The 19714-nt window shown below is 39.5% G+C and overlaps 1 protein-coding gene across 2 annotated transcripts in view; it reads right to left on the bottom strand.

The window, feature by feature from the left end:
* LOC124551363 (BTB/POZ domain-containing protein 17) overlaps window positions 1-19714 on the bottom strand; it is a 135472-nt gene that overhangs the window by 4778 nt on the left and 110980 nt on the right. For both annotated transcript variants that reach the window (XM_047126398.1, XM_047126397.1), the window contains exon 8: window positions 10652-10962. In XM_047126398.1, coding sequence (XP_046982354.1) covers window positions 10652-10962 — 311 coding nt within the window. The remainder of the gene's footprint in view (window positions 1-10651; window positions 10963-19714) is intronic.

Here is a 19714-nt window from a genome sequence, read left to right as displayed (position 1 = left end):
AGCCTCACAAAATGGTGATTTTCATCAAGGGTAAGTGGATGATGTTCTTCAATGGTTAATTTGGCATTAAGCTGGTGACCATCTAGGTGAAATAGGTCTTCATCTAAAAAACAGCTGGCCACTGTGGCTGAGCAGTTCTAGGCGCTTCAGTCCAGAACCGCACTGCTGCTATGGTCGCAGGTTCGAATTCTGCCTCGGGCATGGATGTGTGTGATGTCCTTAGGTTAGCTAGGTTTAAGTTGTTCTAAGTCTAGTGGACTGATGACCTCAGATGTAAAGTCCCATAGCGCTTAGAGCCATTTGAACCATTTTTAAAAAAGAACTAAAACTCTATTTTCAATCTCTTGGGTACAGACATGTCTTTCTTAAAGGATTTGATTTCTTGAAAATAGGATTGTTCTTGTACAGCCTTGATAAAATAATAATAACCTGCTGCCATTTCTTCCACTGTACGTTCACCTTGTCAATAAGTTTCCTTTTCAACTGGAGAACTTGGGCAGTGACTTGCAGTAGTTTCCAGTAGGAACCAAAACCTTTCAGCATCTATCAGTCATTGGGGTGTCTCCGTAAAGACCTGCAGATCTGGTTGTAGTTTTTGGTTTCTGGCAAAGAAACAAGTGTGATATACTCTTGGTATTAATTTGGCCAGTGACAGGACTGTTGAGGAAACCACAGCAACCCATGCCATTATATGTCCTACTTGTAAATTTACGTGAACCTGTTGAATACAAAGGCTTTCCAACTAATGGGGCTATCCGTTAACCCTTTCACAGCTGTGGGCAAGTATACACATTCTGTTGTGTCAGTCTCCAAGTATTGTGGACGCGTATACGAGACTGCTTGGATTTTCCTACAATGCTATGGACGTCTGAATGTGTCCTGAACCAGTGACCCTTCACTGCTGTGAATGAGTTACTTCCTTATCTCGGCGAATAAAAAAGCTTCAAGTATTTATCATAAAGCATGTGTGCCTCATTGCATGCTTTCATTTGCAAGAAACCTTGTTTCAATATCTTGAATTGTTTGTGAAATGTGATGATTGTTGACCACACAATTCGCGATGCGCAAGGACGTGAATGGGCAAGTTGCGCACCACTTTCCTTTGGATATAAAATTCAATCACTTGAGCAACGAAATGAGATACCCTTCTGCTCTCTGTTTTAAATAAAATTTGGATATCTTACCTACATTTCATTCACTGCAATGTAAGAGCTAAAATCAACTATACGTATACGTAAAGTTTACGCAATGCATTTTTACCTCTGTGAATTTTTACAAAGTTTGTGCAATATTTACTTCATTTGATGCACCACAGTTCTTTGTCAAGTGAAGGTATCAGACTGTGAGATGTGCAAAAACCAAATTTTTTCACCTAATAGTTTTCGAAAAATAGGATAAGTATTTCATATTATTCAGAACCCCGTCTCCCAGGACAGGCATCAGCATTTGCCAAGCAGTACACCCATAACAAAAGCCAGCCTTAGCACGAAATGCAGACAGCACATGTGCAGCAGTAAAAGGGTTAACCAACCTAGTGTTACTATAGAGTCAGTCCAAAGAGTTGTTCCATGTATGTTCGTGTTGGTAGCCTTGCAGTAGTAATGCACAAAGGAAGGATTATAGAAAACTTTGGTGCAAATACTTTTCCCTTCGAAATTTTTGATCCATCTTGGTGGATAAATGTGTGATAGAATTGGAAGGGCTGATATTCAAGTGCACCACTGAATAGTAAGATGCTGAGACACAAAGGCGGTACTGAATAGTTCCTGGCTTTGTTTTCTTATAGTAAGGGGGGGGACAAAGAGAAAGAGAAAGGGCATGGGTGCTCATTTGTAAGTTTGAAATCTTAACATGTAACTGTAAATAATAAGTGTTCACTATTTGCACTAATTGCTCTGTCGCAGGTGATAGTTGACATGGCAAAGCCACAAGCAAGTTTCTCCTCAGTGGGCTTGCAGCCATCACAAACTTTTTGTTTCTCCAGGTAAAGTTCACAAATAAAATTCACACTGAAATGTCCACAAACACTGGAAGAGAAGTGTGTTTTATAGAGTACTGTGAAAACTTAATTATCTCACTTCACGACTGGCAGTTTCACTGTTGAAGACGAGTCCAGCAGTGGTCATCATCAAATTGCAACCGTCACTGGAATGCATGGAGCTGTTCATGAGCTGATTCTTTAGGACCAACTAATATTTGACAAAAAGACAGCTCAGATACTGGGCATCTCCTGGAAACGTGTTGGTTTCATTGTCAACACAATTTTAGCCGCAAGCTTTCAGCAAAATGGGTGCCTAAATGTCTGAACTGCGATGAGCTGAAAGAACACACTGATACATTGAAAGCCATTTTGCCTCATTTTGATCCAGAAACTGTTTGGCAAAATTAGTAACTGAGGGCGAAACTTGACTTTACATTTATGACTGTGAAATCAAGGCAAGGTCAAAGCAGCTCTACACCTAGAAATTGGCCAAAAAGTGACACCGTTCTTTTTCTGGGACAAAGATGGCTTTCTGTTTGGTGGACTATTTATCTCAGGGATCTACTACAACCTGATAATATTATGCTAACCTGGTACTAGAACTGAAGGAGGTAATTGAGAACAAATACCGAGGAAAGTCAACCAAAGGGCTATATCTGTTGCACGGCAACAACACTCGTACAAAGTTGTGGCTGTCAAATTGACAACCCTGGACTTCGAAGTAGTCAACCAGCCTCCCTACTTGCGAGACCTAGCCCCCTTGAACTATTATCTGTTTCTGAACGAACATGGAATAACTCCTGAAGGGTAACAATTTTCAAGACACTGAAGATATCTAACGCGGTTGCAGAGAGCTGGTCTTGCTAAAGACCACATGACTTTTATTTGCACGGATTTAATCCGGGTTGATACCTGCAACTACACTGATGCCACAGCTCATGGCGTTCTGTAGTAACACTGTGAGCTACAGTTCATATAAGATGCAACAAATTCTACCTAATTGCACATTGGTGTCAACTGAAATCATATGAGCAGATATTAATGTTGTAATGCAGGTTATGGTATCAGAATTGTGTCAAGAGTTAAATACAAGGAAAATGAAACACGAATGTTAGATCAGAAACTAGATTTCATTAAGGAATAAAGTAGGGGCAACAAATACATTTATTAAACAAATAAAACTTGAAGGCAAAACTGCTGCCTGCTATGGCAAATTTTTACTTTGCCAGGAGTTACATCACACTTGAGCTAATTGCTGCATAGAATCCATAATTTATACAGTGTTTGGTATCTCAAACTACAAGATGTATACAATTCACTTCTTTGGTTGCAGTGCAAATTAAGTTTATTTATTTATTTATTCATCCAAAAATCTTTCAAAAATTGTGGGATACATAATTCATTTGCAAATACTGTGTGTGGGAAAAAAAAAAAAAAACAAAAAACAAAAAAAAAAAAACACACACACACACACACACACACACACACACACACACACACACGCTACAGATTAACAGTAATATCAAACAATCGAAAAGCTGTGATGGAATATTATGAAAAGGATAGTTGCTACTCACCATATAGTGGAGATGCTGAGTCACAGAGAGGCACAACAAAAAGACTGTCAGAAAGTGAGCAGGTCTTTTTGTTGTGCCTATCTGTAACTCAGCATCTCTAGTACTGTAAGGTGCACAGCAATTGTCCTTTTCATAATACTGTAACAGCAATATCATGTTGTTGCTCTTGCAGTTTCAGAAGCTGCAGAAGTGTACCTGCAGACTAATGTTTCATGTTTTCCGCAGTAAGAAAATGAAAACACACTGAAATTAAATGGAGTACAGCAGTAATTATTCCACGATAACTACATCAGGATAGGTTAAAGTTAGATATAATGGGAATTAGTGAAGTTCGGTGGCAGGAGGAACAAGACTTTTGGTCAGGCGAATACAGGGTTATAAACACAAAGTCAAATAGGGGTAATGCAGGAGTAGGTTTAATAATGAATAGGAAAATAGGAATGCGGGTAAGCTACTACAAACAGCATAGTGAACGCATTATTGTGGCCAAGATAGATACGAAGCCCACACCTACTACAGTAGTACTAGTTTATATGCCAACTAGCTCTGCAGATGACGAAGAAATTGAAGAAATGTATGATGAAACAAAAGAAATTATTCAGATAGTGAAGGGCGACGAAAATTTAATAGTCATGGGTGACCGGAATTCGAGTGTAGGAAAAGGGAGAGAAGGAAACGTAGTAGGTGAATATGGATTGGGGCTAAGAAATGAAAGAGGAAGCCGCCTGGTAGAATTTTGCACAGAGCACAACTTAATCATAGCTAACACGTGGTTTAAGAATCATGATAGAAGGTTGTATACATGGAAGAACCCTGGAGATACTAAAAGGTATCAGATAGATTATATAATGGTAAGACAGAAATTTAGGAACCAGGTTTTAAATTGTAAGACATTTCCAGGGGCAGATGTGGACTCTGACCACAATCTATTGGTTATGACCTGTAGATTAAAACTGAAGAAACTGCAAAAAGGTGGGAATTTAAGGAGATGGGACCTGGATAAACTGAAAGAACCAGAGGTTGTACAGAGTTTCAGGGAGAGCATAATGGAACAATTGACAGGAATGGGGGAAATAAATACAGTAGAAGAAGAATGGGTAGCTCTGAGGGATGAAGTAGTGAAGACAGCAGACGATCAAGTAGGTAAAAAGATGAGGGCTAGTAGAAATCCTTGGGTAACAGAAGAAATATTGAATTTAATTGATGAAAGGAGAAAATATAAAAATGCAGTAAATGAAGCAGGCAAAAAGGAATACAAACGTCTCAAAAATGAGATCGACAGGAAGTGCAAAATGGCTAAGCAGGGATGGCTAAAGGACAAATGTAAGGATGTAGAGGCTTATCTCACTAGGGGTAAGATAGATACTGCCTACAGGAAAATTAAAGAGACCTTTGGAGAAAAGAGAACCACCTGTATGAACATCAAGAGCTCAGATGGAAACCCAGTTCTAAGCAAAGAAGGGAAAGCAGAAAGGTGGAAGGAGTATATAGAGGATCTATACAATTGCGATGTACTTGAGGACAATATTATGGAAATGGAAGAGGATGTAGGTGAAGATGAAATGGGAGATACGATACTGCATGAAGAGTTTGACAGAGCACTGAAAGACCTGAGTCGAAACAAGGCCCCGGGAGTAGACAACATTCCATTGGAACTACTGACGGCCTTGGGAGAGCCAGTCCTGACAAAACTCTACCATCTGGTGAGCAAGATGTATGAAACAGGCGAAATACCCTCAGACTTCAAGAAGAATATAATAATTCCAATCCCAAAGAAAGCAGGTGTTGACAGATGTGAAAATTACCGAACAATCAGTTTAATAAGCCACAGCTGCAAAATACTAACTGGTAGAAGCCGACCTCGGGGAAGATCAGTTTGGATTCCGTAGAAATACTGGAACACGTGAGGCAATACTGACCTTACGACTTATCTTAGAAGAAAGATTAAGGAAAGGCAAACCTACGTTTCTAGCATTTGTAGACTTAGAGAAAGCTTTTGACAATGTTGACTGGAATACTCTTTCAAATTCTAAAGGTGGCAGGGGTAAAATACAGGGAGCGAAAGGCTATTTACAATTTGTACAGAAACCAGATGGCAGTTATAAGAGTCGAGGGACATGAAAGGGAAGCAGTGGTTGGGAAAGGAGTGAGACAGGGTTGTAGCCTCTCCCCGATGTTATTCAATCTGTATATTGAGCAAGCAGTAAAGGAAACAAAAGAAAAATTCGGAGTAGGTATTAAAATTCATGGAGAAGAAGTAAAAACTTTGAGGTTCGCCGATGACATTGTAATTCAGTCAGAGACAGCAAAAGACTTGGAAGAGCAGTTGAACGGAATGGACAGTGTCTTGAAAGGAGGATATAAGATGAACATCAACAAAAGCAAAACGAGGATAATGGAATGTAGTCAAATTAAATCGGGTGATGCTGAGGGAATTAGATTAGGAAATGAGACACTTAAAGTAGTAAAGGAGTTTTGCTATTTAGGGAGTAAAATAACTGATGATGGTCGAAGTAGAGAGGATATAAAATGTAGACTGGCAATGGCAAGGAAAGCGTTTCTGAAGAAGAGAAATTTGTTAACATTGAGTATAGATTTAAGTGTCAGGAAGTCTTCTGAAAATATTTGTATGGAGTGTAGCCATGTATGGAAGTGAAACATTGACAGTAAATGGTTTGGACAAGAAGAGAATAGAAGCTTTCGAAATGTGGTGCTACAGAAGAATGCTGAAGATTAGATGGGTAGATCACATAACTAATGAGGAGGTACTGAACAGAATTGGGGAGAAGAGGAGTTTGTGGCACAACTTGACCAGAAGAAGGGATCGGTTGGTAGGACATGTTCTGAGGCTTCAAGGGATCACCAATTTAATATTGGAGGGCAGCGTGGAGGGTAAAAATCGTAGGGGGAGACCAAGAGATGAATACACTAAGCAGATTCAGAAGGATGTAGGTTGCAGTAGGTACTGGGAGATGAAGAAGCTTGCACAGGATAGAGTAGCATGGAGAGCTGCATCAAACCAGTCGCAGGACTGAAGACCACAACAACAACAACCACATCAGAATGTTGGTGTTTCAAAATACAGTCATCAGGGAGCAGTTCAATGATGCTGTTCAGTGGTGGGGAAAGTTAGTGACATCACATAATACATCTGTGCTGAACTTTTTGTAGCTTGGCAAAAGCTGGGTCTCATGAGTGACGGTACTGAACACTGGATGTTCACACGTTCGGCTGTGGTGCCACTGCAGGAAGCCACTAGCTGTGGTGTCATTTTAGTTGTGTGTGTGACCCCGGCTTTACAGAAACTCTAGTGGAAGTATTTTGAAGTATAAAGAGGCTTACCCATTACTTTCAACCTATCACAAGTTATTAGCCATGGCATACTGAGTGGTTTACAGGCAAAAAATGAAAATATAATTTTTTTTGGCTACTACAACATTTCCCTTCACCTTCAATTGCCACCTAGGCAACATTGATAAATCAACAAGCGCAGATCAAGCAGTGACACCAGGGAAAATTTAATTCAATTAGCTTTCACTATGGTTGTATCAAGGTCCAGTGATTATAGCACTTATAAACATGCCACAGAAATTCAAACATATAAAATAAATTTTGACAGAAAAAATGGGAGGAGGACTGAAATTAGATAATTTTCATGCCTCAGTATCAAATAAAGAAAATAGCACCACATGTTCTGTTATACAAGCTCCATAATACATGTCGGCAGAACATTGTGATCTTCGTCATCAGTAAGAAGTCTGGAGTCGGCCATTGCGCAAATACAAATAGAAAGTTTGGACAACTAAGGGAGTTTACAATGAGGTATCAACAACAGCAAGGACCTGTTTATCCAGGTAAATGCTGGCCCAATAGTGTGTAGATAACCAAAAACCATAGGAAGATATTTCTGCTAAGCAAGAGGAGCAGGGAACCTATTTCAGATTACCTGAGTGGCCAACATGAAATATTCATCTCCAGTATTGACAATGCAGAGAATCAATGGGCAAAGTGAAGTTGTAGTATACAATAAGCTTTAGACAGAGACAGGAAAGACCCACTGTGATTCCACAGCTGTGATACAATGCTGCTATGAAAGCAAGGTGGGCTTTGCTTCAAACTTAAACATAGCCAAAGCCTCACAGACAAAAACTTGGAATGAAACAAAAGGTAGCGTAAGGAGAGCCATTTGTGAAGTGTTAAAAGAATTCGAAAGTAAAATTCTACCTACACCTTGACAAAAACCCTAAATGTTTTGGTCTTGTATTAAATTAGTAAATGGATTAAACCCATCTGTCCAGACACCCTTGTAACCATAATGGCACAGAAATGGAGGATGACACGGGATAGTCGGAAATACTATGCATCTTCTCCCAAAACTGTTTCACTTAGGAAGATTATACAGCAGTTCCTTCTCTGAATTGACAGACGAACATAAAAATGACAGATATTGAAATAAATGACCATGGGATAGTAAAGCAACTGAACTAGCTCAACGGGGGAAAGGCCACTAGACCTGATGCGACACCAATACGATTCTACACAGAGTAAGGGAAAGAAGTTGCCCCTCTTTTAGCAGCAGTTTACGAACTGTCGCTGGAGGAATGAAGCATTCCTAATGGTTCGAAAGAAGCATAGGTTATTCCTATTTTCAAGAAGTGTCATTGAATGGACACACAATACTATAGTCCTATATCTCTGACACTGCCCTAGGGAGGAATTTTGGGACGGGTTTTATGCTCATGCATTATGACATTTCTCGATAATCTCCTCTGTAGGAATCAATGCGTGTTCAGAAAACAGCAACTGTGTGAAACCGAGCTCACTTTGTTCCTCCGCAAGACCAAGAAAGCAGTGGATATTGGCACCCAGGTGTTCCTTAAATCGTGGATGATGTTCTATACAGTTTCACACTGGTGCCCAATGGACAAAATACAAATGTCTGGAATAAGACCAGCTACACGATCTAGTGCATAACATCGGGAGTCCTAAGAGACTTTTCACACAAGATGCTGTTGTATACAGAGAAGTTGCAAAGGTTAGAAAATTGTAGCAAAATGCAGGAAGACCACCAGAGGACTGACGCTTGGTAAAGTAATTGGCAGTTGGTTGACCCTCAACATAAGCAAATGTAACATATTGCACATAGACAGAGAGACGCACTATCCTATGGTCACCTGATTACAGAACTATCACTGAAAGCAGTCACATATATATGAAATACCTTTATGTGAAGTGGAACGACCACTTAAAACTAATTGCAGGTGGGGCAGAGGCCACACACATTCATCGAAAGAATCCTCTGAAAATGTAGTCCACTCACAAATGAGATAGCTTACAAAAACTTTGTTTGACCAATACTCAGATATTACTCATCAGTCTGGGACCTATAACAGATATGATTTAAAGAGAAAATAGTGAAGATCCACAAAAGAGCAGCACATTTCGTTACACGTTAATTTAATAAGGACAAAAACATCGTGGAGTTGCATAGTCAGCTTTCACTGGTAGACACATTTTTGTAATTTTTCTGTAACTTCTAATTTATTTTTGATCACTTCTGTACATCACATTCTATTGAAGCACTCTATATATTATCGACCTTGCTCGTACAATCGTGGGACACTGACTTGTACGGTACTAGTGTGAGGAATGTGAGAGAAACTATGAAGTAGCAACCACAACAATCTATTGCTATGCTTAAAATTTGGTAAGTTTGTGAAATACTAGAGGACATAATATTAAATTCTGTCATCTTACCAACTCCTGCTGTATTTGAACAGGTTTGCAATGTGTGTACGGATACCATATACAAACATATATGAGGCTTTTTAAGTACAGGTAACAATGAAAGCCAAAATGTTGTCCTTCAAAAAACATTACCTTGGTTCTGGACACAAGTCACAACTTTATTTGGTTATGAGATACAGCAATGATTTACCAAGTGGGAAGAAAGAAAGTTAATTCCGATTTACATGTCAAAAAAACAGATAAACTGTATTAAACTTACTGTAATTGGTATTGTCAGAATAAATTACAGTGGGAAGAATCTATATACTGGGACAAGCTGAAGTATGAGAACTGAGCTGAAATGGGATTGTGAACTTTTATTTATGTATTAGCTGGTACTGTTACATATGACCTGCTCCCTAAAAAATATTGCAGTTCGTGTTTCGAGGACCAGTGAAACCAGCTCGGATGAGTACTGGAGGGGAGTGGAGAGCGTGCTGCCAACTGAGGGAATCTATACTGCATACTTTGACTTTCTATGGACATCTACCATGTTTAAACTGCAGTTCATCTGAATCTGTTCGAACAGAATTTCAAAATTGGACAAATACACATCAACGGTGCAGATTTCTGCAGGAGACAGTAAAAGTCTAGATAAGTGCCAGTGGTGTACATATGTGTTACGTGTAGCAATGTTGTTGACGCTCACTGTGAAGTATGACGGGAACGGGAGGAGGTATGTCAGCTGCTGGTTCTGTGGAGCCATTGGGAGTGTGCGGGCAGATGATACGTCTGCAGGCAAGGAACATTGTAACATTCTCACACCAGCTTAGAAGTGAACTCAGATATGTATTTGGCAAAAACAGCTTTGTTCTCAGGTTCCACTGTAACCACAATCTCAGAAATTGCAGCATACGCAGAAGATACAAATCTCTCAATGCGTTATTAGGACGATGATGGTAATGATTAAAAACAGTGATATCAAAGACTTAGTAAGCAAGAGAAGGTAGTGAAGATAAAAATTAATGTAAAGAACTTCTTTTTGTTTATTTAACTTCTCCTTGTTTTATGAAAATGTAGACTTTTAGGTAGGTACTTAATGTTAGTGAAACAGCTTGTAATTCTGACTTGCCCTATACTCAGGTAAAAACAGTATACCTTCCATAACCTCCGAAGATGTCTCCTCAACACAAGATGAAAATTTGGGCACAAAACTAGACCATTGTCTTTTCCCCAAAAACCAAGTTCACCAAATGTGTGAAATAATTCACTTCCTACCAATAAAACTCAGTTGTAGGTCACAAACAGATGCCATCGAATATGCGAGATGAAGAAACAGTAACAGCAGCAACGTCATCAAACTTACCGACACACGAATTGTCCTCAGCACCCGCTCAGGTACTTCCACAGTGCCTTGCCAGACGATTAGGTAACATTTCTTGAACCAGACTCCCTTCGGGTACAGATCCACTACCCACTCCGACGTACGCGAACCGGCATGCTCCGCAGTCGATGCTCGTGACGAGAAGACCAGGGTGCGCGCGTGGTATGGAGGCAAGGCATGGAAGTTGTCCACACAGAGCGGGGTACTCCACGTGTCAGCAGTGTACAACCGAGGAGTGAAAAGCATGCGGCCGTCCTCCATCTTCAGAACTTCGTGCACTCTGTCTTGCTGGCCTGTAGGATGTACATGTAACAGGCTTAGTTGATGCAAATATTGTTATTCTACCTACCTACCATCTACGAGGTGCATGAGGTATATTCATCCACTCGGAAATGTTTTGCATGTTGTGCTTATGTAGAGCTTTTTTAATTTGGTAATGGAAAGTACTGAAAGAATATAAAAACATTTTTTGTAGTAGAGGTAACAACTCGCTGAATAGTAGATATGCTGAGCAATCAACAGGCACAAAAAACTTTGCTAGCCGTGTGCGTGTGTGTGTGTGTGTGTGTGTGTGTGTGTGTGTGTGTGTGTGTGTGTCTGTGTGGGGTTTTCTGGTGGGTGGGGGGAAGTAGGAAAGAGCGAGGGTGCACACTCCAGCTCAAAATCAATGCCTCTGTTATTCACAGAGCTGTTACCGTAGCTCCAATTCTTCTTTTTCAATTTGCTTAGAAAATATAATTCCACCAAAAACTGAAACTGTATTCTCTTTGTTTTGATTATTAATTCCAAACTGTGCTAACTGTCAAGTGGCACCTGCACAAATAGGAAACAAATATAAGACACAAAACACAAGTAATACAAGTGAAAGCAACTCTTCTGCACTAATTAGGCAGAGAAACATTATGTACAATTCTTCAAGAGAGAGAGAAAGGGGATAAGATAAACAGAAATATTAGCCATATCAGACAAACAACTATGGAACATCCTATATGAACAAACTGAACTACAAATAAACCTATCAAGAACTTTGAGAAAATTCTGCTACATATACACCTGTATACTCTGCAAACCACATTGTAGTATCTGACTGTCAATAAATATAATCTAACCAGTAAACTACCAATTCTTTGAAGAATCTAATTCTGTGTATAAAACAGCTTCAAATTCCTGACTAGTGTACAAATGAGTATTTGACATTAAGCATAAGAGAGAAAGAAACTTGTAAAACGTTTGAAATTATGTTTAAAGTTTGTTGGAAGTTGCCAAGTGCTCTCTTTAACAAACACCAGATGAGTATAGTCTCGATAATTTGTGGTTTATTTTAAAAAAAAAGGCTTATTTTTCAAGCATCTCAATGTTTATGATTTCATACCTCCTGAATTAGAAGTACTACTATAATTTTGCAGGTACTGTCAGTGGTATATGTGGATACTGCCTGCAAAATGTGTTGCAAATAGAGTTAATAGTAAAGAAGAAACAAAACATTATGCTCGATACTGAAGTTTTATCGCACGAACAGAAAAAATATGCAGTGGAACTTCAATTTTATATTCTCAGGTTTTATGTTTTTGCAATTCTACACCATAAATTCATAGCCCCTGTGAAAAACCCATAAGATAATGCTAAAATGCCCCAATTTTACATTTCTTCCTAGAAATGTTTACCTCGATTCGAAGTTCTTACTTGGTGTTTCACTTGACTTCGTCCCGTTTTCTTCCTATTGACATGACTGAACGAGTTATAAGTGGCACAAAAGGCAGATGGTTAGCAACAGAGGTGGTGGCGGAGTTAAGGGAATATTTTAGGCCATTGTGGAGACACACAACTTGCAACGTTTAGCTTCATCGTGCAATTATGATACTACTATTGCTAGGTTGCAGCGGCAATGGAAAACCAAGATAATCAATGTGAAGTGTTTCGGAACGAGCCACCACCTTTTCTTGTGCCACTTATAACTCTGCCTCATCTTTTTACATGTATTTCTGATGTACTGTATTCAGCAACAATGTCAATTGTCAACGTTTTACATTCAAATGCTGAGTCTCGAAGAATATGCTCAGTCATAAGCAAGGAACTGTCACTCATTTTCAGCTAGTGAACTCTAATTGGCTGGTGACTTTCTAAGTCACCCAATAGCCGGTAGCCAGTAGCCACCACACCACACTAACACACACATAATGAGCTCGTCTACCGGATGCACGGAGAGGTGAAGTGGCCCATTAATGACGAGAGTGCAGGTAGGGGTGAAAGCATTTTGTGAAGAGCTGAAAATATACTTTTCATGCAAATGATTTGACATGACATAGATGTCATGTGGAAATAGAAGAATGGTTTTGCGACATCACATTTTAAGGACTTTCGTGTTCAAATCCGACGCGATACAGTTGCAAGAACTACATACACTACTCACCTATATACTTTGCACCACACACTGTAGATCGTAAAGTTTGCCAGCGGTGATAGAGGGCATGAAGCAAAACTGTAGCACCTGAGCTTTCTTTCAAATTTACATTTTACACAGTGTACAGAAATTCTCTGAGCCAACTTCTAATAAGCTTGTAATGTCAACTGGGGAAGTAAACTTATTTTTTCATGTCTCTTGTTTCTCTCATCAAGCCCAAAATAACACTTTAACAGCGGTGAGCATATGAAGTGGAGCTCATAAGAAAAGCATTAAACACTAACAGCAATGGTGACAAAGTTTGTCATTAAGCAGATGTCGGTATGAATGCTTATGGTTTAACTACTTAGCTGCTGTGATATTTTTGGTTTAATTTGAGATGTTCATCAATTTTTGCTTTTTTCTGGGTAAGGACAAAGGTAGATTTCTCAAAATCACGTGTCTTTAACATATAATCTGTGGTCATAGCATCGCAGATAGCTCAATGACCTTGTATCTAGATACCAATTTCAATTTTTTGATTGGTTTTTACTTGCTCTTACGTATCTGTGATTTTTTAAGAACTGATTATACTCATTGCCACAAATTATTGTATAAACATTGTATTGTACATTTAATTTCCTTCACTTAAGATTTTATACAACGTATTGGAGAAGATTGTGATTTTTAATCATGTAAACCAATTACGTGTGTTTTTTCCTACATTTTGGGTTTTTTTAAATATTATCCTCTATTCTGCATTTTCATCAATTTTGTGTTTTTTAAGTCTGGACCGCATGAAAACGTAAAATACGGGTTTGACTGCAGTAAGCAAAAAACATTTGTTTTCTCATTTTGTGGGGGCTGTCTGAGAAAAAGTTTCAAAAATCTTTGAAATTACGTGTAAAGTTTGTTAGACATTGTTAGGTTCTCTCATTCTCAAACACTGCGTATTTACATGCTGTGAGCTATGCTGCCTCAAGATGCATCCAAAGTTCACGTGTTAAACCCTTAATGTCAAAATTATATCTCTGCCTGAGTAGACTTTGACAACATTTTAACTTTTGAGATTTGGTCAATAATTGTATGAAATACCGAAAATAAAACTGTCAGACTGGTGATCAGCAACCACAACTAGGTGGCTGTGCCCTGAGTTCGTCGTTTGATATTTAGACTGATAGGTATACTTCCATTTCAAACAAAATACTTAGAAAAAAGTGCTGGAAAAATAAGCATCAAAATTTGCAAAAAATTACTCAAAACATGGGGGGAACTATAATTGTTTAAAATTACTTTGTAACTGACAAGAGGCAGAGGTTGGGAGCAGAGTTACTGGCTTGTACACAACATGGCACAAGCTCATGCAATCAACAGTTGTGTGCATACGCTCTCTCTCACTCACTCGCGCGCGCACGCATGCACGCACACTGGTAACACATTATTCCACTAACAGCTGCTAGTCATCTGTAACTGAAACACTTTCACTATTTTGTCTGTGTAGTCACTAGAACGGCTTTTAGAATTTAATGAAACAAGAAACTGTTCAATGTCATTTTCATTACACATTCTCCCATGCTATCATTATTGCTACCTCCGTGTGTGTTACAACATTACGCCAGTCTCATGACAAGGTTCAGTTTATAGCATCCTTTACCAATCTTTCCACTTCTGCTAACGTAACTCTTTCTTTACGACACATAACCTGCAACTTGGCCCCATATGGCTCCAAAGGAATTGAAGTGGCATTGGTATGGTGGCAGTCTGAGGACTCTGCGGTCATATTTCTTTTGCCATTTTATCACCAATGTACAGAGGTAAGGGTGGTTTATTCTGAGCCACAGATTCAGTAATTCACCCTTTCTACAATCAATGGTACAGGAATGTTTTTTCACTGTAGCCGGTCAATAACATTTTCTAGAGACTACTGTATGCACATAAGCAAGGACAGTTGAATGATACAAAGCATTGCCTATAACTATCACTGAAGGCTTGCTCAAGTTCCTCCAAAGTGAATTTTTAAACCACCAATGAAATGTGACTCTGCTCATTTCTCAGCAATTCTATTCTTTTAAATCTAAATAACAACATACAGACTTTCACGAATACAGCAGATGTAAATGCATGGAGAAGAGTTAATCTACTACTATTTCCAGAAGGTTATGGCATGGTGACAGTTACTGAATCATGTGTCCAGCCTGTACTTGTTGAATGGCTTGCCTTTACCAATATCGTCAAACAAGAATGAAATTTTCACTCTGCAGCGGAGTGTGAACTGATATGGAACTTCCTGGCAGATTACAACTGTGCACCGGACTGAGATTTGAACTCAGGACCTTTGCAACTCAGGACCTTTGCCTTTTGGGGGCAAATGCTCTATCGACTGAGCTACCCAAAAATTCGACTCACAACACATCCTCACAGCTTTACTTCCACCAGTACGTCTCCTACCTTCCAAACATCACAAAAGTTTTCCAGCAAAACTTGCAAGAGTAGCACTCCCGAAAGAAAGTACACTGCAACGACGTGGCTTAGCCACAGCTTGGGGGATGTTCCTGGAACGAAATTTTCACACTAGAGGTGTGTCCGCTGATAAGGAACTTGCTGGCAGATTAAAACTGTCTGCTGGATGGAGATCGAACTTGGGACCTTTGCCTTTCATGGGCAAGTGCTGTACCAACTGAACTACCCAAGCATGACTCACAACCTGTCCTCACACTCCATTGCCGAGTGAATATTTCATTCTGTAAACATCCTCCACATTCTGGCTAAGCCATGTCTCCACAATATCCTCTCTTCCACGAGAGCTAGTCTTGCAAGTTACTTCTGCCAAGTTTGGAAGGTAGGAGACGAGCTACTGACAGGTATGGGCCATGAGTTGTGCTTGGGTAGATTAGTCAGAAGAGCACTTGGCCGTGGAAGGCAAAGATCCCGAGTTCGAGTCTCGCTTTGGCACACAGTTTTAATCTGCAAACAAGTTTTAATACAGTCAAAGTTTTCGTTTGATACTGTCTTCAAAAATCAGCACCACCATGCAGCAATATCATCTCTCTCCGTTATGAGCTTTCTTCCGTCAATTTTTTTATTTTATTTTTATTTATCTGAAGCCTAAACCATGCACTACATTTCCCAGCAACAATTTGTTGCCTCCATGATGTTCTGATTCTTCTCAGGAAGCCTTCAGTTTATTGAGGGTTGGATGTTATTTTCTCAAATACTAATTGTAAACATGATGTCGATTTGCATTTGCCTGAAAATCATCCATACTTGTCAAACGCTTCTCAAATTCTCTCTCTATTCCTGAAGTGTTTAGTTGAGATGGTACAGCTTGATTTTCTTCAGCTCTGAACTTTTACTTCTCTATCCTCACAATAGCGTTTTTGTAAATTTTTAATTCATCCACAGTTCTATACTTTAGTGATAGGCAGCAAGTCTTCCCAATGTTATTGCAGTGGTCAACAAGCCTGCCCTCTCATTTTGGTGCCCTGACCACTTAAAGACTTCTCTTGCACAGCATGCACCCTCGGATGTCTTCTCCCTCTCTTTCTTCTGACACTGAAATATTTTGAATCGAAGTAAGTCTAACAAATTTCACACAACTCAGTCTGCAGCAATGCACAGAGTAACTGTTACACAACCAATGTACGTTTCGAGTGTGGAGCAAAGCTCAGTTTGTAGCCACAAGTGTTTTTTCTTTCTGTTTTTCTTCTCCCCCAGGTTGCAGGGTTTTGAAAGCAACCATACTACAGAAAATGCAGTTTCGAAGACGATTTCCTGTCCCTTCCTCAGACACCCGTATATAACAGCTATAAATTGATAGGTATCAGTTCTGGCAAACCAAAGGACGCAGCAGGGTGTGGGGGACAAGGGGGCGAGGAGGTGAAATTATCCTGGACTTTCCTTATGGTGCCACAAAATACACCCAAACCAGCAGGCTCTTACTGTGAAAACCATTAACAAAACCAAAGCCTATTTGTGAGGCCATAACACACTACATCCGTCTGACTCTTAAACAAAATTCTGCTTCTTTTCCATTTCCAGAATTAGTCTATTAGAGTAATTGCTCTTAAAGTTTCGACTCTACTACGCAGTTCACCTAATTTACCAGTAGGAATATGCCTTATTAAATGTCTATTAATAGTCCCTGACGACTTGGTGCCACGGGAACTCTTCCATGTAGTTGATATTACTCAAAAATTAAATGTGTTTTCCTTTGATATCAACAAAGGCTACAGAAAAATTTACAGATTCCAATTCTGCATGCTTTTAATTGAGACAAATCTCTGTTGCCTTGTAATATATTAATCAGCAACTAATACCAATGATTTACATACTCTGTGTTTTACATTCTAGCAAGCAGAAATAAGGTAACAAGACATGCAGTTTGTTATACTGATCAAAGAGTTAATACTAATTAAAATGAGAGTCAATAATTTTATGGCTGGATTACTATGAGAAAACAGTTTTCTAAGAGAAAAATACGCATAAACTTTAAAAAAGTTTAAATGTGAATTAGGACTCGCAATCTTTCTTTTACTGGTCCAGTGCTTTACTCTTGCACTAATCTGCCACACAGACAACAATGTCATTTCATTTAATCATGTTAAGTACGCTGTAACTATAACGCCAACTTAGACTGTGGATGAGATTAATCTGATGAATTGCATAAGAAACAGAGAAGCACAAATGAATTCGGCATAGTGAGCAGGGACAACTTCAACACCATGTAAACATTATTTACTTCACACCACAGAGAGATTTGGCACTCCTTCAACTGTAAGAACAATTTCGGTATGTGGGCTGCATTTCATGTATAGTAACATAAGACCTTAAGTCCACTGTACGTAACACGAATACATCTTTTATTGAAAGCTCTGTGAATTAACTGCTGTTATGTTTCTTAATTTCAAAACATCATACTAACTATGACCACTAAATAAATGCAAGCTACAACATGAAACCATAAGATGTGAAAAAACTGAAGTCTTTAACCAAATACACTGACAAAAATAAAATCACAACACCAAGAAGAAGCTGTGCAACACAAATGAAAGTTTGCAGGCATGTTTCTACACCTAAAACATGAGTCTATCAAAATTTCGTGCCATTCGCATGAGAGTTGCGCTAGTAATACTGCTACAAGGATGCAAATCAGGTTTGCTTTAAATGCAGGCTGTAACAGTTGTGAGTGTTAGTTACCTTTGAGCTGTGAGCGTGTTACCTTTGAGACTGGATGTGATGACTCAGTGTTAGTAAAGAATGTCTTTCAGGTCACAAAGACACTGAGCCGTGGTGGCTCATATTGATAGTGCCACTCTGGTGGTTTATCTTTTCTGCCACGGTCTGGGCCATAAGCAGCGCCCTCTGGGGCCCACGCGAGGAGTAACGAGGTGAGGTGCTGTAGGGGGTGTGCTCCGGGACGTGGTGGAAGACGATTGTCGGGTTGACGCAGCGAGTGTGGGACCGGACCTATCGCATGGAGATATACAAGTTGGCTCTGAACGGAAGACGCCATAGCAAGCAACGGGAAGTGGGCGTCCTGTAATTTGTGTGAAGGAGTAACGATTTTTGCATTCGATGTCCCAGTGGTTCCCGAGAGTTGCGGTGGCTGCTTTCGGAGAAGAGAATTGGTAAGAGCTTTTGTCTACGCTCTTTTCCATACAATGTTGCTGCCTGCCATTATAAACGGGTGAAAATCAGGCGCTTGTACTGACTATACAGGAACTGGTGATGTAATATTACATTTGTGATTGGGTCTCACTTGTGCTGTGACAATTTAGAGGCGAAAACTGTGGTGGTTTCATTAGGTCTGGTTCTTTGCTGTGCAACTAAGGGAGTCAGTTATTTGGGGTAACTGAGGGAGCACCATTATTTTGGTCCAAGTGATGTGTTCTCCACATTTTGTCTATGGCTTTGCGAATCGAAATTGTGGGGGAGTACACTTGTGAGTAATTTGCTATTGTATTGATGGTTATGTTGTAAAGACTGTTCTCTGGTGTGTTAAATCAAGCGCTGATTTGTAGCCAATCTAAGCGGAAGTTACCATTGCTACTTGCTTATGCGCTACTGTCCTTATGATTGGCGTTGTGCTAACGCCTTTTATTTTATTTTATTTTATTTTTTTTTTTTTTTAAATTACGGCTATTATTCATAAGGGTTGTCTAGTAAGGAAATTGCTTAAGCTTTTATCATATGCTGGTCTGTTTGCCTATCACATTGGCTTTCTATGCAGTAACTGAAGGAATGTGTATGGTGGTTCAAGATTGTAGGCTGACTAGTATTTGAAATGGTGTTGAGGTTAAGGGCGAGATCAGCATCCCGCAAACCCGCACGCTGCGCGTGGTTAAATGTTCCGCTATTGGGGAGCTGGCGCTCTGTTTTTGGATTTTGTAAGGATACATGATGAGTGCATTGCTGTAGTTTTTCGTGTGCTAAATTGCGGGGTGTCAGTGCTGTCCTAGGGCTAGACTTGTGATGTATGTTATGTTGAAAGGGAATTAACTGTACCAAACTTAAGAGAGCTTTTAGTTTGTTTTAGGTCTGTACATGGAATGATGTTGATATTTTGTCGATTGCGGCAATAACTTCCTGTGTGGGGAGATCCTGTGACGGACTTGTATTGTACTGCTGCAGTGCAGTCCATCTGAAACATGCTGCTTAAAACTTGG

This window comes from Schistocerca americana, chromosome 9 (genome assembly GCF_021461395.2).
Source record: "Schistocerca americana isolate TAMUIC-IGC-003095 chromosome 9, iqSchAmer2.1, whole genome shotgun sequence".
NCBI lineage: Eukaryota > Metazoa > Arthropoda > Insecta > Orthoptera > Acrididae > Schistocerca > Schistocerca americana.
Note: the sequence above shows the minus strand (reverse complement) of the source record. Positions and strands in the feature narration are given on the sequence as shown.